Source organism: Arvicola amphibius, chromosome 15, assembly GCF_903992535.2.
Source record: "Arvicola amphibius chromosome 15, mArvAmp1.2, whole genome shotgun sequence".
Classification (NCBI taxonomy): Eukaryota; Metazoa; Chordata; class Mammalia; order Rodentia; family Cricetidae; genus Arvicola; species Arvicola amphibius.
The window spans coordinates 32,738,706-32,760,040 of record NC_052061.1 but is presented as its reverse complement, the minus strand read 5'-3'; the positions used below and the strand labels follow the sequence as shown (position 1 = coordinate 32,760,040).

At 44.7% G+C, this 21,335-nt stretch overlaps 1 protein-coding gene across 3 annotated transcripts in view; it reads left to right on the top strand.

Moving 5' to 3' along the window:
* Positions 1–10: 10 nt before the first annotated feature.
* The window catches only part of Dus2 (dihydrouridine synthase 2), a 46,092-nt gene continuing 24,767 nt past the window's right edge, over positions 11–21,335 (top strand). For 2 of the 3 annotated variants that reach the window (XM_038313005.1, XM_038313004.1), the window contains exons 1-4: positions 11–116; positions 3,781–3,921; positions 13,250–13,295; positions 20,864–20,955. In XM_038313005.1, the coding sequence (XP_038168933.1) occupies positions 3,796–3,921; positions 13,250–13,295; positions 20,864–20,955 (264 nt within the window). In that variant the 5' untranslated portion in view covers positions 11–116; positions 3,781–3,795. Of the gene's footprint in view, positions 117–3,780; positions 3,922–13,249; positions 13,296–20,863; positions 20,956–21,335 lie in introns of those variants that run through there. The other variant, XM_038313006.1, reaches the window with a different exon arrangement.

The following is a 21,335-nucleotide window of genomic DNA, read 5'->3' as shown; positions in this document are numbered from 1 at the left end:
GTGCGCGACCGTGGTCTTGCGTACGGTGGCTGGCGCAGCTCAGTGTGGCGTGTGGCGTGTGGCGCTGCAGCATCGTTCGGAAAGAGGGAGGATTCATAGAGTTCAGTGGCTGCGAGGTGTGTAGGTTCCCATCGGACATGGCGACGTCCAGATTGGGGTCATCTTTGGGGAAGGGTGCTCGGTGGAGGCTGGAGCCGGGGTCACCAATAGGAGGTGGCCGTGGGGCCCTGGCCCAAGGCATCAGGAATGAGGATGGCCTCTGTCAATTGGGTGCTTAATTTCTGAGATTCTTATTTGCGGTCTTCATTGCCCCTGTCAAGCGTCCCATAAAACTCCAAGAGTGCGGAGTGCGGCGATGTTTTCATAGATACGCGCTCGGCTAAAAGCCTGGGTGTTTCAAATGTGGTGAGAGTCTGAACAGTAGGCCGGGGGACTGATGCAAAGGTTGAGAGTCCGGATCTAGGCTCAACCCTATTCTCTAGTCCAGACTCCAGAGTGCATGCTGGTGGCCTGCTGCTTATTTCATCTCTGAAGTAGGAGATAAGGCCTCAGTTCTTTTAGAAAGAGTTTCTCGTTTTTACACGTTGTCCCGTTCTTTTCAGGCAAACCTCACCCTCCATTCCTTGTAACCCTTTCCAGCTTCTCATACCGGACTCATCACTCTTGATATCCATTGACTTCTTGGGCAGATCTAAATTGCCTGAATAGAAGTAGTAAGAAGGGTCCCGTTAACCTTATGGAGTGATTAAGCTTATCTCACAAAGCAGACTACTTAACTTGCATTTGGTGGTTCAGGTTATTTAAACTTTTTTTTTTTAAAAAAATTATTCTTGGACACATCTGGGAAAACATGGATGTCAGCTATTTTATATAGTGTAAAGTGCCAGGAGTGGGAGATAAGGTCGATGTTTGTGGATCGATTACCTGGAAGGTTTCCAACATCTGGAGACAGTGTTTTAATTTCATTAACTAGAGCTAGCCCTTCATATTTATAGGTGGACATCTGTTTATTTTTCCCACTGTAGAGTGAAAATATTCATGAAAGAAATGTGTCTGTACTAAACATGTGTATACATTTTTCTTTAATGTTACTCTCTAGCTATATACAGTATAACAACTATTTACATTTTGTTTATATTGTATTAGTCATTATAAGCAACTTACAAATGATTCAAAACATATGAGAGAGGGTTGGGATATAGCTTAGTGATAGATACTATGCTTGCCTACTATCATTTATGAAGTCCTGAATTCAGTTTCTCAAAAACCAAAAGTATATAGATGGTTATGTAGCAATTTTATATAAGAGGCTTGAGCATCTTCAGATTTTAGTGTCATTGAGGTTTCTAAACTGGGCCCTGATAGCTCCCTATTGATGACAGTACCATTAAAAAGATCGGAATTTATCTGGGCATGGTGGTACATACCTTTAATCCTAGTACTGAGAGTCAGAGGCAGCTGATCTCTGAGTTAGAGGCCAGCCTGGGCTAAATACCATGTCAGCCTGAACTCTAATCGTGAGACCCTGTCTTTAAATAAAAAAGTAGGCCGGGCGGTGGTGGCGCACGCCTTTAATCCCAGCACTCGGGAGGCAGAGGCAGGCGGATCTCTGAGTTCGAGGCCAGCCTGGTCTACAAGAGCTAGTTCCAGGACAGGCTCTAGAAACTACAGGGAAACCCTGTCTCGAAAAACCAAAAAAAAAAAAAAAATAAATAAAAAAAATAAAAAATAAAAAAAAATAAAAAAGTAGGACATAGGATTTTATCTTCTTCTTCTTCTTCTTCTTCTTCTCCTCCTCCTCCTCCTCCTCCTCCTCCTCCTCCTCCTCCTCCTCTTCCTCCTCCTCCTCCTTCTCCTCCTCTTCCTCCTCCTCCTCCTCTTCCTCCATGGTAGTGGGGATGGAAGCCAGGGTCTTGTGCATGCGAACTGAGCAAGTGCCTCCCTAGTAAGCTACAGTCCCAGCCCTTGATTGTCAGCCTCCCCACTCCCCTCCTTTTCTTCCTTTATGTAGCCAGGCTAGCTTAGAGCTCACCATGCCCAGCCCCTGACCTTCTTTTAGTTTAGTTACCCTCGTCTCTCCATCGTTGCTCTAGAATGTTACTACTTCTCACCAACTTCACTGAATCCCTGCCATCTCTCATGCTGATCACTGAATTGACTTTATCCCCCTGCAGTCCTGCTTGCTGAAAGTCCTTTCTTGACCCCTTTCTCCAGTTTCCTATTCACACAACAGACATTGAGATCCTGGGAAAACATGAGTGAACTCCTGCTACTTCTCCACTCATGAGCCTTTACTAGGTCATCTCTTTGATGTCCCACAGAGACATGTCTCAGGGCTGCCTTTTATCTCACCGCTGCTACGTCACTTACTGAGCTTGTTATTTTCTCTCCTTGTGTGGTCCACGTTGTCCTCCTTCGCATGCCTCCAAAGTACCAGACAGGCTCCTCTTTTAGGCCCTGTGCACTGGCCATGGCCTGTGTTGTGCATTCTACTATGTTCTTACTTGACTGATCCAAATCTTTGTTTAAATCTTATCTTTTTAATGACACGCACCCCAACTTCTCTTTTTAAAAACTGATTCTAATGCTTTCCGTCTTGATTCATTTCCTTTTTATTTTTTTTAAATTCTTGTGTGTTGCTAGTTTCCCAGGACACTATCTAATGGTTTATTTATCTATATACTTACTGAGTTTTCCTAGTACTCCCCCCCACCCCTGGACTGAACACTCTGCTAGGCAGGAGTCCTGTTAGTCCTGCTAGCCCATTTTGTTCTCTGAGTCTATGACAGTTTTGTTCTCAAGAGACCTTGGCAGTGACTGGCACTTAATGAATAGTTGTTAGATGAATGGCTAAGCATGAATCAGAGATAAGTGTTAGAAGTATGGAGAAAGCCTGCCCGGGATGATAGGAGGCATTTTTTTTATTCACTTGTTTCTTTTTTTAAAGATTTATTTATTTATTTATTTATTTGGTTTTTCAAGACAGGGTTTCTCTGTAGCTTTGGAGCCTCTCCTGGAACTAGCTAGCTCTTGTAGACCAGGCTGGCCTCGAACTCACAGAGATCCGCCTGCCTCTGACTCCTGAGTGCTGGGATTAAAGGCATGTGCCACCACCGCCCGGCAGTTATTTTTATTTTTTATGTATATAAGTGTTTTTGCCTGCATGTGTATCTTTGTTGCACTTCTGAGTCTGGTGCCTGCGAAGGTCAGAAGAGGGTGTCAGAACTGAAACTGTAGTTACAGAAGGTTGTACGCTACCATGTAGGTCCTGGGAATCAAACTCAGGTTCTTTGCAAGAGTGGCAAGAGTTCCTAACCACTGAGATTTCTCGCCAATTCTCCATTATTTTTTTTAATTTAAAATTGATTTTGGGGCTGGAGAGATGGCTCAGAGGTTAAGAGCATTGCCTGCTCTTCCAAAGGTCCTGAGTTCAATTCCCAGCAACCACATCGTGGCTCACAGCCATCTGTAATGGGGTCTGGTGCCCTCTTCTGGCCTGCAGGCATACACGCAGGCAGAATATTGTATACATAATAAATAAATAAATAAATAAATAAATAAATAAATAAAAGTTTTTAAAAAGTGATTTTAAAATGTGTGTGTGCTGGGGCATGGGCACATGCTGAGGTCTGAGGATGACCTTCAGGAGTCAGTTCTGTCCTGCTGCAGGTTCCAGGGATCAACCTCAGGTCGTCAGGCTTACGTAGCAGTGCGCTTACCCACCGAACCCTTTCACCCGCCCGCCGCTCTCGTTCTAACCTACGTTTTCTCTTTCTTCAGGCATAGCGAGGAGGAATGATTGGGAACAGCCTCTCCCTGTGCTACCACAATAAGCTCATCTTAGCCCCCATGGTTCGGGTGGGGACTCTACCAATGCGACTCCTGGCCCTGGATTATGGAGCAGACATTGTTTACTGTGAGGTAAGGTATTCCTGGTTTTCTGGGTGCCTCAGGGGACGCGGAACAGGTTTCATCTTTGGGTATGGCAGTGATTAGGAGAGGGGGAGGGAGAATGGGACCTCCACTTGTGGTTGCACTAAAATCAGGAGAGATCAGCACACGTGACACTGATGAGTTCAGGTGGTCCTGAGGCCCTCAGCAACAGCAGTGGGTCAGATGGGTAGATGGCCATCCTGTCTCATCACTGCCCAGGCCCCCGCTCATACTCCGGTGTACTAACTGACACCTGGAAGGGCAGAAAGAGAACCAGATGCAGGCTAAGGAAGTGGGATGAGGTTGGCATTGCTGGCAATAGAACTTTTTGGTGATAGGTCAGTAAATATATCCACTGGCTGCTCCAGAGATTACTAGGACTTCAGACCCACGTTCAGAAGGATCTGATAGGAAAATGGAATTGCTAGAGTAAGCTGACGCTGGATAGTGAGGGAGTGTTCTTAGTTGAACACTTATCGGAATTACCTGGAGGGCTATCAACGTGGTGGTCGAGATGTGTGGGAGAAGAGGTTTCACAGCTCGTGTCAGCCCAGAGGGAGAGAACATGAAGCAGGCGTTCATTCCCCTTAGACATGCTTCCTCCAGCTAGGCCACATCTCTGCAAATTTCTGTCCTCTTCCAATAATGTCATTAGATGAACTTACTGATGAAGTCAAAAGCCCATTTCTGGAAATGTTGTATTAGGGGCCAATCTTTTAACAAGTAAGCTTTTTTTTTTTCTTTTCCATTTTTATCTTATTATGTACCCCAGTCTAGCCCCAAAATCTGTTCTGTTGCCTCAGTTTCCCAGGTGCTTGGAGGTGAGGGGTAACATGCTTAGCTTAGATGTAGCTATGTAAGACCCAGCTCAAAACAAAAACAAAAAAAAAAAATCAAAGCAATCAACTAAATAGCTGATCAGCCAAATAAATAAATGAACTCCGTGAAGAATATCAAAAAGTATTTGATAAGAGACTGAGGCAGCTGGGAACATATGTAGTGTATTAGAGGGCTCAGGGCTCAGGAGTGAATAGCAAGCCAGGAAACAGAATAGGGCTTGCGACCACTCTGTCAGGTATTTAAGGTTAAGGAGATAGATAGCTTGAAGTTTAAAAGACGAAGTAGTGTGAAGAAAGTCATTTGTAGGTGACTTGAATGTTTATAGACTGAGAGGAAGGAAGGCATTTGGTCTGAGGGAGTTAGGGTCATAGGCAAGGTCAGGTCTTACTTAATTAGGTTACCAAGTTTGTGAAGTGTTGTCTGAAGTCTCTGTCCTTCCAGGTGGCTTAGCTAATCTGAGAGTGACAGTGTACTTTAGAAGTCCTTACTATTTATTTATACTTGGGGGTGGAAGGAACCTGGTGTATTTGGTCAGTTTCAGGGACTTCCTGGAGCCTTTGAGTTGTTGAGCCTAACGTGCCTCCCTTCAGGAAGGAATGATTCACCTCCCCTAAAAACATCCTATGTCTTTGGGAGGCTCCCTCCAGCCTGGAAGGTTAAAGGATGGAAGATTTCATCTCTCTTTAGACTATCAAATGTTGGCCAAGCTAACACTGCACTCAGGAGGCAGAGGCATGCGGAGCTCTGTGAGGCCAGCCGGTCTACAGAGTGAGTTCCAGGACAGTCGAGGCTGCACAGAGAAACCCTGTCTCAAAAAACAAGACAAAGGGGGCAGGAGTGATGGCTCAGAGGTTGAGAGCAGTGGCTGCTCTTCCAGAGGTCCTGAGTTCAATTGTCAGCAACCACATGGTGACTCACAACTATCTATAATGAGATCTGGTGCCCTTTTCTGGCCTGCAGGCATACATGCAGGCAGAACACTGTATACATTAAAAAAAAAAAAAGAAACAAAACAAAACCAAAATATAATATCTAGGATGAAAGGTTTTATCTTAGAGGAAATTGCTTCACAATACCAACCTAAACTTGGCAAAGTGGGGGGACCAGCCCTTCCCTGAGATGACAGGCAGATGAGGAAGACGTAGTGGAGGGAGTTTAGCCAAGGGGTCCCATGGCCATAGACTTATAGGGTGATTAGAAAGCAACTCTTTTGTTGGAAATGAGGAATGGGGTAATGAAATGATCCATGTAGTGTAGTCATTGACAACCATGCTGATTAAGCCAGTTAGTTTTGAATCCTTTTATTAATGGCCAGACCGAGAGTGGGCTGGTGCCTCTGAAAAATTCCTTGATATCCAAGGTCAAGTGTAAGGATTTTTCCAGCAGAACGATTTCTTGGCAGTCAGGAGCCAAGAAATACCACAAAGTCTCACTATGCAACAAACCTCTTACAAGAGATTTATTGGAGAGAAGCACAAGGTAGTGGCTGCCTCTCAATGGGAAGAAATACAGCAGAGAGCTGAGCAAAGGGGAGGGCTTTTATAAGGCCCTGGACCATGTGCAATGAGAAGGGTGTTCTTCTCTTGTCTCTGGTCCCTACATCAGAGGTACAGTTTTCAAAGACAGAACCATGATTATGGGAGACAGTACCTTAGTGAGAGATTTAGAGTGGCCTAGTAACATCTATTTTCTTTCTTTTTTTGGTTTGTTTGTTTTGAGTCAGGGTTTCTCTGTGTAGCCCTGGCTGTCTTGGAACTTGTTCTGTAGATAACCAAGCTGGCCTCAAACTCACAGAGATCCGCCTGCCTCTGCCTTCCAAGTGCTGGGATTAAAGGTTGCACCACCACTGCTTGGCAACATGTGTTTTCTTTGTGAGCCTCAGCAATATCTTCTAGACACTGCATCGGCTGGGCCATGGTCAAGGTCATGAACAGTTCCAGAAGCGCTGCCAAGGCAGAGGTGACTGTTGGGGGTGGTGAAGTGTGGAAGGCTGAGAAGTGACAGACACAGAATAAAGTTAGGATAGAATGGTATTCCTAGTCATCTCAGCAGGAGCCTGTGGAAAGGGAAGCTTGCATCCTCTTCTGGGGAAATGAGTGTGTAGTTGACTGGCACCCGGATATGCTCGTTCACAGCCTATGGAACAGAAAGCTGAGAAGCCTGGCCGGGGGTTGTCGTGCTGTAGCATAGGGCCAGGGTCTCTAAGATGATGGCAAGGTAAAGTGGGAGGAAGGGAGGAAGTGTTCACCAAAGAGATTTGTTTTCCTGTTTTTTCAAGACAAGGTCTTATTGTAATTCAGGCTGTCCCCAAACTATCTCCATATCTAAGGCTAGCCCTGAAGTCTAGATCTTCCTGACTAGCTCCCAAGTGCTGTGAGTCCTGGGATTGCAGGTACATGCCACCATGGGCTGGTTGTTCCAAAAATTTAATGCAGAAGGCAGAAAACATGATTCTGCGTTGGGGCTCACAGAGGCTCACATCCTCATTCCTAAATATTTGTAGAGAAATGTGATAGGAATTGCAAGCAGGCAGGTCCGTGAGCCTTCTGTGTTAGACCTGCCTCGGCACGGAGGAGAGCTGTGTCCTGGGGTTAGGTGTTGGGGCGCCAGACACGAAAGGTCCTTGGGGTGCTCAGCTGTGTGTTATCCTTAGTTTTTCTTGGCTAGCACTAACCTTTACCCTCCAGAAAAGTTTTTTGGGTTTGGAAAGGAAATAGGAAAAGGGAGAGTAAGAATCACTGACTTCTCAGAGCCTGAGGCCTGGGGCACCACAAAAAAACAAAAAAAAAAAAAAAAGGACCAAATCCCAGGGAACAGACAGCTGTTAAGTCTTTTTTTTTTTTTTTCCCCCCTGTGGAGACAGGGTCTAACTTTATAGCCTTGGTTTGTCTAGAACTTACTGTGTAGTACAGGCTGACCCCAAACTCCCAGAGATCCACCTGCTTCTATTTTCCTGAGCAGGAATTAAAGGCATGCACCACCATGCCCAGCAGGCAGCTGCTAAGTTTTCTTCCTAATGGTGAACCCATATGCTTCTGCAGGACGACAGAGAGGGGCACGGGAGCTCTTCACCAGTGGAGTCCTTTTTTGCCAAGCAGGTTCAGGGGATGGTAGATTCTAGGGGAAACCCCCAGCTTACCTGCTGTCTACTCCATCTTTGTCCAGCTGTGCCCTCCCAAGGTCACCTCAAAGCTCAGGGTTGTCCTTGCATTTTGCATTCTGTCTTCATTGATAAATCTTTGCTTCCCCAAGTCCTATCACTTCCTAAACCCGTGCCTTTCGTAAGAAAGACTTGATCCATGGAGTACTGGCATCTTGTCCCTGCCATGCCCGTCTTACTGAAACAGATGGTGGTCAGGGCCTTAGCTCTTTAGAATCATCAGCTCCTGTGGGCTCAAGCCGGTTCTGGGGTGAGCTCCTAAGTGATGCAGTGATGCCTACGTTTATACACTCAGTCCCTTCCTCTGACCTTTATATTTCCTGAGAGCCCAGAGGGCAGAACCTGGGGATGTTTTCACTGAGAGAAGTGTAGACAATATGCGGGCGGGATGGTGGGCTGACCCTCACAGTATAGTGCTTGTTCTAACATCCATGGTTCGAGGGCAGCCTGGCTCATCCGTGCTCATGGGGGTCGTGGAAGCTGTGCCACAGGAGCAGCTGTCTGCGAGGCTCCACACTGTTGGCTAATTCTCTGGGAACCCTTGGGCTAGTTCAAGCCATTTAGAAGTTTATGTGATTATTTTAGTGTGTGCCTCCTTTCCCCCACTGTCCCACTCTTCCTTCCCTTCCCCCCCTCTTACCTTTCCTCCCCTCTCTCTTTTTTTGAGATAGGGTCTCATGTGTGGCTGAGGAAGACTTTAACGCTCTTATCTCCACCTTCCGTGTGCTGGTGCTGTATTAGTCTGCGTTCTCTAAAGGAACAGAACTAATGTGTATAATCATGATATAAATTCTAATGGTTATATGTAATGTAATCATTATATATGCTTGGGGTGTTTATTAGAGTTGTTTACAGGTTGAGCGTCTGAGCTAGGGTGCTTTACCAGTCAGGCCATTTACCCAGCCACTGTACCTGTTTGCTTATTTGTTTGGGTTTTGTGTGTTTTGTTTTGTTTTAATGTGGGTGTTGAATAGTGACTTGAACCCTCAAGCTTGCACATCAAACCCTTTACTGGATGAGCTGTCTCCCCAGATTGAAAAGCATGTTTTACCGTAAATGTGACTCGTTTTTTTCTTTTTGCTCAGATTTGGAGTGAGAGTGAAAATTCCAAATACTTTATACCTGTTTGATGTGTTCTATGCTGAGAGACTTGGTGTGGTTTATGAACAAAGATGTTTTAGTTAGAGAAGTCCTAAGCTTCCCACCTAGGCCCAGCCTCTGAAGAGAACAGGCAGAGAAGAAGAAGGTGCATCTCTTGTTTGGCTTGGGGACCAGTGTTGGACATGCAACAGTGTGGTGCCTGGTGCCCCCTGGTGGAACCAAAGTTGTTCTACAGGCCAACGTCAGGATGAACTGCCTAGATGTTCTTTCTCGGCGATTGACATAGTTGATCTGTGTGATTAAGTCGTCGACTCAGGTCACCCACCTTGTACAGTGGGACTCCAGGAGTCCAAACTTTAAGGAGACACCTGACTTATTTTCTTCATGTATGTAATTGGCTTTTTGAGACAGGGTCTTATATTGTTGCTGTGGTGGGCAGGTAACTTACTATGTTGGCTAAGGTGGCCTCGAATTCCCAGTGTTTACTGAGTGCTGTGATTAAAGGCATGTGCCAGCACACCTGAAAAGATTTATTTTTCATTTTTTCTGATATATGGGTGTTTCACCTGTATGTATATCAGTTGTGCGGCCCTGCTCCTGGGGAGATGTGAGCAAATGCCTCTCTCCCCAGACATGGAACCAACAGCAGCAGACAACTCACAAAAGCTGGGACTCAGAGCACACCGCACAACCTGCAGGCAGCTGGAGGGTGACTTTCCAGGTGGCTCGTTCGGTTTGAGCCTCTTCCTGGCAGCTCAGCCGGTTTTTGTTTCTTCTTAGCAATTCTAGGGGTTTCTGCTCCTTCTAATCTGCTTGGTTGATCTGGTTCTTCCTGGCTACTGGGTCTGAACTTCATCCAAGTAGTCGAACCGGTCTGAGAGTGTCTCAGTGATCCTTATTTATGCTTGGGGAGGGAGTAGCCTAGGGAATCTGGTCAGCCAGCTTGAGTTGTTTACTTCCTGTCTTAGCAAGCGTCCCTGTAGGATGGAATCTTTCTTCTTTTTCATCTTTTATTCTTCTCATTCTTCTCCTCTTCTTTCTCCTCTCCTCCTCCTCCTTTTCCTTTTCCTCCTCCTCCTCCCCTCCTCTTTCTCCTCTTCTTTTTCTTCTCTTCTTCTTTTCCTTCTCCTCTCCCTCCTCCTCTTCTCCTCTCCTTCCTCCTCTTCTCCTCTTCCTCCTTCTTCATTTTTTTAAAAATTTTCCTGACAGAGTTTCTCTGTGTAGCCTTGGATGTCTTGGAATTCACTATGTAGACCAGGCTAACCTTGAACTCAGAGATGTGCCTGCCTCTGCCTCCCGAGTGCTGAGATTAAAGGAATCTTTAATCTTTTAGTACTTGTCATTGTGTAACTGGTTTACCTAGCGTAATGTCTTTTTTAAGATTCATTTTAATTAAAAAAAGATTCATTTTACTTTATGTGGGTATGGCATATGAGTGCAGTGGTTGCAGAGGTGACAAGAGAGTAGTAGGTCCCTGAACTGGAGTTGCAGGCAGTGGTGAGCCACCTGCCTTGGAGGCTGGGAACTGGACGCTAGTTCTCTGCAAGAGTAGCAGGTGCTCTTCATGCTGAGCCATCATCTCTCCGGGCTCTCACATGTTTTTAAAATGTAGCTAGGGCCGGGCGGTGGTGGCGCACGCCTTTAATCCCAGCACTCGGGAGGCAGAGGCAGACGGATCTCTGTGAGTTCGAGGCCAGCCTGGTCTACAAGAGCTAGTTCCAGGACAAGCTCCAAAGCCACAGAGAAACCCTGTCTCGAAAAACCAAAAAAAAAAAAAAATAAATAAATAAATAAAAAAATAAAAAAATAAAAAAATAAAATGTAGCTAGGCCGTATGTGTGTACATGTCTTTAATCCCAGCCCGGGAGGCAAAGGCAGGCAGATCTGAGTTCCAGGCCAGACATGAGCTACATAGCAAGACCCAGTCTAAAAATCAAAAGAATACAAAAATAAAACCAAATTTACCTAGCTAAGGCCAGTGAGATGGCTCACTGGGTAAAGACTCTTGCCGCCACCCTGATGACCCGAGTTCAATCCTTTGAACATACATGTGGAAAGAGAGAAGCTACTCCCAGGAGTTGTCCTGTCCTCTGTGTGTGAACGGCATGGCATCCACATGTACGTGTACATAGAGAGGGACAGAGAGCTCCTTCCCTTCCTTCCTTCCTTTCTTTTTTAATTTATTTAACTTTATTCTATGTGCAGTGGTGTCCAGCCAGTGCTCTTAACCGCTGGGCCATCCCCATCCCTCTGTTTTAGCTTCTTGAGAAAGGGTTTGATTTGCAGTCCATGCTAGTCTTTTTTTTCTGAGATAGAGTCTCATGTGCTCCAGGCTGACCCCAAACTCACCGTGTAGCCAAAGATGACCTTGAACTTCTGATTCTCCTGCTTCTGCCGTCTAAGTGCTGGTGTTACAGGGGTGCAACCCACTGCTGCTTTTATGCAGTTTTGGGGCTGGAACTCAGGCTTTGTCAACAGTAGGCAAGCACTCAACAACTGAGCTACATCTCCAGTGAGACAGGTTGTTACTAGTTAGTCTACTAGTTAGTCCTGGCTGACCTTGAACTCACAGAGATCTGCCTGCTTTTGTCTCCTGGGAATTGCAGTAATGAGCCACTGTACCCAACATTCTGTGCAGGTCTTGAACTTGTAAATCTCTGGCCTTCACTTTCTAAATGCTAGGTTTATAGGCAGGCACTACCATGTCCTACTTAATTTTGTTGTTGTTGGTTTGGTTGTACTAGGGAACAAATTCAAGACTACACTATTGAGCTACATTGCCAGCTCTTCAAAAGATTTTTTTGAGTGTTTACGTGGTACAGTTGGTTAGCTTGTTCAACTGTTTAAAAAAATTTGTTTTGAGGGTGAAGAGATGGCTTAGTGGTTAAGAGCACTTGCTGCTCTTACAAGAGGATCCTGGTTTGGTTCCCAGCACTGACAAAATGTGCCATAGCCATCAATAACTCCAGTTCCAGGGTATCCAGTGCCCTCTTCTGACCTCTGTGGCACCAGGCGTGCACATGATGTACATACACATGCAAGCCAAACATTCTTAGACAAGAAATAAAAATAAATCTTTTTTCGAATATACAATTTTACGTTTGAGGTATAATCTCACTAAATTGGCTAGACTCCCCTTAAATGTCTAACTTCTACCTCTGCCTCCCAAGTAGTTGAGATTACGGACGTGGGGAATAGAATCAGAACCACTCGCCCAAACTTGACTGTGGTTTTTTGTTCAGGACTGGACATTAGATGTTTGGTGATTTGAGTGTTGTACTGAAGGAATAGACACAGAGACATGTGTTTACCCATATGTTGTTCATGTTGAGAGAAGCCACGTGGATACCGTCAGGAGAAGCCACGTGGATACCGTCAGGAGAAGCCACGTGGGTACCGTCAGGAGAAGCCACGTGGGTACCGTCAGGACCTTTTGCTCATCTCCTTGACACTCCTATACATGGAATGGCATCACCAGGCTGCGGTGTGGTTTGCTGAGGCTCCTAAGAGGTCCATATGGGGATGGAGATCTTGGATGATGATCTTTTACTTTCTTTTGGATGCCCAGAGTTCATGGCCAAGAGCTTCCACATCTGCTGAAATGATCACTGAACAAAGCAGAACAGTATTACTCACCAGAAGACATCGCCTTTCCCTCCATTTGTAATGCTGATTTTGAAGAAATCTCTTTTTCCTTTCTGTCCTGAATCTGCTGGAATTTTCTTACCCTGGTGGGAGGCTCACTTCTTTGTTTACATATAGTAAGCTGAGTAGATTTTTATTTCCTGTGTTTGTCTCAAACCTTCCTCTTTGGGCTAATCTCCAGTTTTAATTTTGTCCTTGGCTGCTCCTGGGAGCCCTTCACTGCCTGCCCTTTGCCTAGTAATTGCAGTGGGAGGTTCTTTGAAGTGGTGGGGCTTGAGCTGAGATCAGTTTCTAAGAGCGGTGTCTCAGTGTCCGAATCTTGGATGAGTCACTTCTTTCTAGCACTCTGAGAGGCTCATCCATTGTCACAGCCCTGGAGAAAACAGCAGATTCACAGTAGCTCTCTCGGGGCCTTGCTTTGCCAGGCTTAGTTGTTGGAAACAGCACAATGTGTCCCCAGAGCCGTGGTTTGTTGTCGGCACTGCTGTCATGAGGGATGTAATAAAGATCTTCCATCTGTGTGGAAGCCTGGAGTCCAGGACTGACAGGTATGTTCCGATTCCTCTGCAGGAGCTGGTTGACCTGAAGATGCTCCAGTGCAAGCGGGTGGTAAACGGTAAGTGCAGCCCTGGCCTCCAGGTGGCTGTGTGCAGGTGGCTCAAGCACCTGTCTCCGCCGTTGCCCAGGATCCTTGTTGTTTTGTGTAATTGCATAGATCACCTGCTCCCTCAAGAGCTGTCACTGCTCTTGATGTAGTGACCAGAGCCATATGTGAGGTTCCCAGGCGTAGCTCATTGGTAGAGTGCTTGCTTAACGTGTTTGAAAGCCTAGGTTTGATCCTCAGAATCACAGAAACAAATAAATTTGTTCTGAAACAGGCTATGAATGCCTTTCTCTAATAGACTTGATAGCGCAGAAATTTCCATATTTCATAGTGTAGGTAGGACCTTGGGGTTCTGGAGTAAGGATAACTTTAGTACTGGACCAGCTAAGACTTCTTTTTTTAAAAAATATATTTATTTTCCTAATAATTTATTTATTTATATTTTATTTGCATTGGTGTTTTGCCTGCAAAAATGTCTGATTGAGGGTGTCAGATCTTGGAGTTAGAGACAGCTGTTAACTGCCATGTGGGTGGTAGGAATTGAACCTGGGTCTTCTGAAAGAGCAGTCAGCGCTCTTAACTGCAGAGCCATCTCTCCAGCTCCCAGCTCAGACTTCTAATAGTTGTGTGACCTTGGGCAATTCTCATGTCTTATCTCCATCTCAGATTCTAGGTAATGAAATGAAAATCATAAGCCTAGTTTTACTTAATTCATAGAGTTGGATTGTTGCATAAAGGAGATAAAGTACCAATAAGACTTTGCACACCTTAAGTTCTGTGGGATGGAATTCATTGTGACGTATTGTAAATCCCTTCTGCTTTATTGATGGGTTGATTATGCTTTAATTAGCATTGTAATTTTTTTTTCGAGACAGGGTTTCTCTGTGTAGCTCTGGCTGTCTGAAACTCACTCTGTGGACCAGGCTGGCTTCAGACTCACTGAGATCTGCCTGCCTCTGTCACCTGAGTGCTGTATTAAAGGCATGTGCCTCCAGTGCCTGGCAGTATTATACTCCTTAGAGATTTTGTTTGCTTTCTTGGGCTGTCCTTGAACTTTCTGTGTGGTGGAGGATGCTGTTGAACTCCTGATACTCTGGCCTCTACCTTTTAAATGCTGGGATTACAGTTGTGCAGTAGTTTAGTTTAAATTTATATTTTATTTTGTGTTATGAAAATTCAGAGTTGGGCACAGTGGTACACACCTTTAATTCCAGCACTTGGGAGACAGAGCAGGCAGAATTTGTGGTTTCTAGGCCAGCCTGGCCAACATAGTGAGTTCCAGGCCAGCCAGAGCTACATAGTTAGTGAAACCCTGTCCTAAAACAAACAAGCAAACAACTTTAGTATTACTGGGTCATAGGTGGTAATGTATGCCTGTAACCTCATCACTTTGACAGGGCATTAGGAATCTAACGCCTGTTTTTGAGACCTTGTCCAAAATAAATTTTAATATTACAGATCTGTATAACGTAGAAAACAAAACTGCTCCAGAATTTCATACCTAAAGTGGAAATCCCAAGAGGAGTAGTGTCTATTTTCCTACACACACAGTCACACAGTAAGCATAGTGTTCATATGTAACTGTGACTTGTTATGTCTGTCTTTCCCCCTGGGGATTCTGTCTTACGTACTGCTTTGCCACCTCTTTTTCTGACAGGACATTTTCTGTGTCAGAAACTATAGGTGACCATATCAGAATGGGCGTTATCAGATCTTTAATGGGATTTTTCCAATATTTTGCTGTTCTAATGCTGCATCATAACCTTACCAGTTTTGTATTGTTCTTAAACTTCTTACCATCTTTGGCTATCCCTGCTAGGAATTAAGTAACTTTCTCAGCAAGGTATCCCTCTACCCTCCCTTTCATAACTGTTGTGGGATATTCCCATGTTGTGGGGCATTCACCAGAGAAGACTGCCCAGACATGCATGACTTTAGGTCAGTAGAAAATCTTTTTTTTTTTTTTTTTTAAGATTTATTTATTTATTATGTATACAACATTCCTTCCATGCCAGAAGAGGGCGCCAGATCTCATTATAGATGGCTATGAGCCACCATGTGGTTGCTGGGAATTGAACTCAGGACCTCTGAAAGAGCAGTCAGTGCTCTTAACCTCTGAGCCATCTCTCCAGCCCCTAGAAAATCTTTATTAGCTAGCTGTTGCCTACAATATACTGAATGCTTTGGTTCAATATGTGTTGCTCATATACTCACTGGAGGATGGTCAGACTTCCAGTGGCCAGCTCCTCAAAGAAAACGAGTCCTTCCCCACCTGCACACCTGGCAGAAGTCGTCAGATGTGGAGAGCTACATTTATTTCAGCACGCTTAGCACTAACCAGGCTGGCCTTGAACTCACAGAGATCTTCCTGCCTCTGACTCTTGAGTGCTGGGAAGGTGTATGCCACCAAGGCCTGGCCCTTATCACAATTTAAGAGTTCTCTCCAAGGGCTGGAGAGATGGCTCAGAGGTTAAAAGCACTGACTGCTCTTCCAGAGGTCCTGAGTTCAATTCCCAGCCACCACATGGTGGCTAACAACCATAATGAGATCTGGTGCCCTCTTCTGGCCTGCAGGAAGGACATACAGGCAGAACACTGTATACATTTAAAAAAAGAAAAGAAAAAAAGAGTTCTCTTCAATGGCCTCTTGTCTAGGCTGTTACTTTTTTGGGGGGTCGGGATTGTCACAGAAGCCTTTCATGATTAGTTTCTTTCTCAGCTGTTGTTATGCCCAAGTTCATTATCCCCAAAAAAGAAACTCTACGGAACCGCATTCCTATGTAATGCACAAGAGGTTTTTAATATTCAGACTTGAGTTTAGACTACATCTCCAGTAGGCCAGTACAGTGGGTGAGGGCAGTGCAGCGCTGAGCCTGGGGAAGGGGAGGACTTTTAAAGGGAAACGCCGTAATCGAGGGAGTTCGAGTCCTGTCATCTTGGGATTGGGTAAGGAGGACACAGGATAAGGTAATTTCTGAAACCACTGGTTGGTTTTTGGGCACGAAAACTCTTACAAAGAGCCATTAATAATTGACAAGGTGTCTTCAAGGACAGGATGCCTCCTAGGAACATCTGGACCTCATTAAGTTTTATAGCCCTGCTCCCTAGCTCCTTAATTGGCCATTTTCAGGGTATCAGTTCAAATTCTGCTATCGAAGCACATTTCTGGAGCTGAGATCTGCACCCCCCCCCCCGCCCTGCTCATTATATGGCTTAAGATGAAGCCCCTTCCTTAAAATGGAGTTTGCAAAGTCAGGTCCTCACACTGAGTCTGCAGACCTCAATACCATTACAAAAGTAGCTTCCTTGTCCTTTGCAGTCAGAGGGAGCATGGATCATAGACTTCCACAGGGTCCCTGGCATCATCACATGCCACTGACCTCAGCATGGTCTCTGGTGACAGTGCAGACAGACCATGGCCATCAACACAGACCTCTGCCACAGCAAGGGTCACAGACATCATCATATCTGTTGGCGGCAGCACAGGCCATGGACACCACTGTTGTCCCCAGCCTGGCCCATAAACATTAACATGTCTTCAGGAGATAACACAGACCACGGACATCCACAGGCTCTCCCTCGGCAGCACTGGTCTGCAACATCAACTCAGACCACACAGCCCTTAGAGGCAGCATGGAATCATGGACATCAGCATGGCCTCGGATGATAGCAGAGGCCACTCACATCAACGTGGCCTGAGTGGCAGCACAAACCGTGGGCATTAACATGGCTGCACAGGCCGCTCACATCAGCATGGCCCCTCATGGACATCAGCATGGCTTCAGGCATTGGCGCAGAACATGCACATCTGCAGGCCTTTGGTGGAAACACTGGCCATAGACCCCAGCTGCACAGGACCGTGGACCCCAGCCCTTGGCAGCAGCACACCACAGACGTCAGCATGGCTCAGCCAGGGTGATTGTTCGGCTAGACAGTGTGTTTGTGGACTGAGTCTGCAAAAACTCTAGGCTGCAGCACAGGACCCTGCCAACCTTACTTGACAGCAGCATGTGTTTCTCCCTCCATCCCCCACACCGCAGCCTTCTCTCACACCTGTTACTGTCGCTGCAGCCTCTCTAGTTCTGCCTCTCTCCACAGCCTACTCAACGCTCTGTCCTCCATCTTTCCCACCTCTTCATCTTGTATTCGTTTGTCATAGTGACATTGGAAACTGGAGGGTGTCACACACACACACACACACACACACACATTTGCTCAAACAGCTTTACATGGAAATATTCATTACATTGAGTCTTTGGTCTGGTTCAAGGTTTCTGATTTCTGACACACCATCAATATTAATACTGGATTCTTGCCAAGACTCATCTCAGACATCTTGCTGTTGCCCAGGGTCAGGTGATTTTACAGCTAGGGAGGATGTCTGGGGTGGGTTCTGTGTGAGCTCCAGGTTACTGCACACCTCTCAGCCTTCAATGTCGGTTTGCTGAGCTTAACCTTTGTGCTGGAGCATGCAGGCAGCACCTCTGCTTTGTGCTCTGTCTCCCAGCAGGCAGTGTGGGCTGTACTGCAGTGGCTCCGTGCTGGGTGCCACCCGGTGGGCCTAGAGCTAGCCCTATTCAGTGATGGCATCTGGTTCTGCAGGACCAGCTCCTCTGAGCTCCAGCAGCTTGTAGATGGAGTAGATGCTTCAGTGTACTGATTCAAAACACTGGATCTAGGCTTGGGTGGCAGCCTGTGGCCTTCATGGGTATTCTTCTGGGAATGTGAGATTCTTAAGATAGTCTGTGTCATAAGTATTCAGTCATCCACCATATTGGATCTTTTTTATGTAGTAGTATTCTTTGACTGTTAATTGTACTTACTAAAGGGTAAATAAAACATTTAAGAAGAGTAAGTGAGGCACAATACCCCATGTTTAACAAAACAAAACAAAAGAATTAAGAATAGATGAGCCAAGTGTGGTGATGCACACCTCTAATCCCAGTACATGGGAGGCAGAGGCAGGAGTAGCTCTGTGAATCTGAGTCCATTTGGTCTACATTGCCAGCTCCAAGACAGTCAGGAGTACATAGAGACCTGCCTGTCTTATAAAAAAAAAAAAAGAGTAGATGAGATATGATCAACTTTTTTGTGGTTATGTTCTGTGAGGTTGCTGCTGAGAACACTAATTATGCAAGCACTGAGCCACCAGCTCTAAGGAGATACAAAGTTAGATTTTAGCACCAGGTTTAGGATTACACGTCTGTAAGCCCAGCATTGGGGGGTGAAAGCAGGAAGATCAGGAGTTCAAGGCAAGTTTAAGGCCAGCGTGGACTACTTGAGACCTTGTCTTTAAAAAAATCAAACCACTGGGCAGTGGTGGCAGATGTCTTTAATCCTAGTGATTGGGAGGCAGAGGCAGGCAAATCTGAGTTCAAGGCCAGCCTGGTCTACATTGTGAGTTCTAAGACAGCCAGGAGTGCACAGAGAAACCCTGTCTTGAAAAACAAAAGCAGAAAAATAAAACAAAACAAAAAATCAAACCACTGGGCTTTAACTCCATATCCAGGGGATCTGACACCCCCTTCTGGCCCCTGTGGGTACTGTATACACATGGTGCACAGACAAATATGCAGACAAAACACCCATACATATAAATTAATAAATTATAAAAACAAAATCAAACCACACAAAATTAGATTCCTTTAAGCCTTTGGTCACATTTTCATCAGTTGATCAGTATAAAACATTGTTTTACATATGTTACTATTTAGAGTCATGCTATTTAATATATAATATAATATATAATATTATATAATATATTTAATATATATGTATATGTACACATACACATCATAGCCAATAGCAGGATAATTTCATGCCTGAATGAAGGTTATCTAGGGTTGGGGATACAGTTCAGTTGTAGAACATTTGCCTAGCATGTGGGAAGTCACTGAGAAAGAATAATTTCAGCATTTGAAAGGCAGGAAGGTTAAGACTTCAAGGCTTGGGCTATATAGGAAGACCCGGTCTCAAAAACGAAAAAAAAAGGAAAAGAAAAAAAGAAAAGAAAAAGAAAACAACAACAATAAAAAATAAAAAATTCCAACACATGTATTTTGTCTACTAAGCCTACCTCAGCCTTTTTGTGATTAGAAGCAGTAATAGAAGGGTTAGGCACATGGGCCAGTTGTTAAGAATACTGGTTGTTTTTGCAAAGAACCCAGATTCAGTGATTCAGTTTTCAGTACTATGTGGCAGCTCACAGCCCTCTGCAACTACAGTCCCAAGGGAGCCAGTGCTCTCTCTCTGGCCTTTGAGGGCAGCAGGCGCACAAGTGGCACACAGGTATACATGCAGGCAAGACAACCACACTCATAAAAATAAAATAAAAATTTAAAAAGAAACAGTTTTAGAAACACTACATAGCTCTATGCTTGTAGTCATTTTATTTTATTTTATTTCAGTTTGTTTTTTCAAGACAGGATTTCTCTGTGTAGCTTCGCTTTCCTGAAACTCACTCTGTAGACCAGACTGGCCTCGAGCTCAGAGATCCTACCGGAGTCATTTTAAACAACAAGAATACCAATATAAAACATAAAATTCAAGAAACTACTAAGCATGATTTGTAGAGTATTTTTTGAGACGGGGTCTCATGTAATCTAGTCTGGCATGGACTCGTTGTGTAGTTGAAGATGAGGCTGGACTCCTTGTCTTCCTGCCTCACCTTCCCAAGTGGTAGGATTACCGGTGTGCACCATTAATGCCTGGCTCTACAATATGGAAACAAACGAGAATGTTGCCTTGTTTGACCTCAGCTGGGAAAGTGACTCAATTTCTTTGCCACATTTGTTGTCTATGAGTGATTAGAAATATTGAAAATACTGATTCGCAGGTCATAAATGGATTTTAGTAAATAAGGGGGAAAGGAAGGCTGACTGAAGTGCAGTTAGTCTCCACTTACGCTGCCTGGGCACTACATTTAGAAATGATAGCTTTGCTGAACCTGAGAGTGCTACTTTGTGGAGCAGTGTGGGCTCAAGTTTCCTATGTGTTCCTTTCTCCTAGCTAAAATGCTAGCATTTTAAAATAGCATGTTAAAATTGCAGGACGTTAACTATAAACATGCCATTTATAAAATGACTGTAAAGTGAACTATCATTACTCTGAAAAGAGACCACCATCAGCAACTCAGAAAGCTTCTAGGTGCATATTTATTTCCTTTAGGAAGAATATATGTCAAGCCAGGTGTAGGGGCACCCAGCTTTAATCCCAGCACTTGGGAGGTGGGAGGCAGAGGCAGGTGGATCTATGTGAGTTTGAGGCCAGCCTGGTCTACAGAGCAAGTTCCAGGATAGCCAAGGCTGTTACACAGAGAAACCCTGTCTCAAAAAAACAAAAACCAAAACAAACAAACAAAAAAAGAAGAAGAAAGAAAGATAGATAGATAGGAAAGAAAAGAAATAAGAAAGAAAGAAAGAAAGAAAGAAAGAAAGAAAAGAAAGAAAAGAGAGATAGAAAGAAGAATATTTACCTAGAATCCACTTTTTACCTTTCCAGGTTATAGTTTGACTGTGGCTTCCAAGGCTTAGACAGGGTTGAACTTGCATCTTAACTGGGTGGTTTGTGTTTCCTTGCAGAGGTGCTCAACACAGTGGACTTCGTTGCTCCTGATGACAGAGTAGTTTTCCGTACATGTGAAAGAGAGCAGAACAGGGTGGTTTTCCAGATGGTAAGAGATACCTCCCACTCGAGCGTCTAGTGTCCTTCTGAGGTTCCCTGGTCCCTGGAGTTTCCTAATTCCTGCATATGCCTGCCATTGCTGGATGCCTGTAATACACTGCGCAGTGCTAATAGCCTATATATGTGACTTGAACATTTTCAGAGATTCATTCATGATTGGCATACTGTTGGAGACTGGAAACCAAGCTGCTGCCATCTGTCCCAAGTCTCCAGTCTCAAACTTAGTTAATTATAGGAATTATCTGTTTGGTATGACTTCTGTATTTTTTTTTTAATCCTTAGGATTGATTTTTCTGGTCAAAGTGTTTATTTTTATGTAGTATATATCAAAAGACTTGGATTTTCTAAAGATTAGTTAAAATATATGTT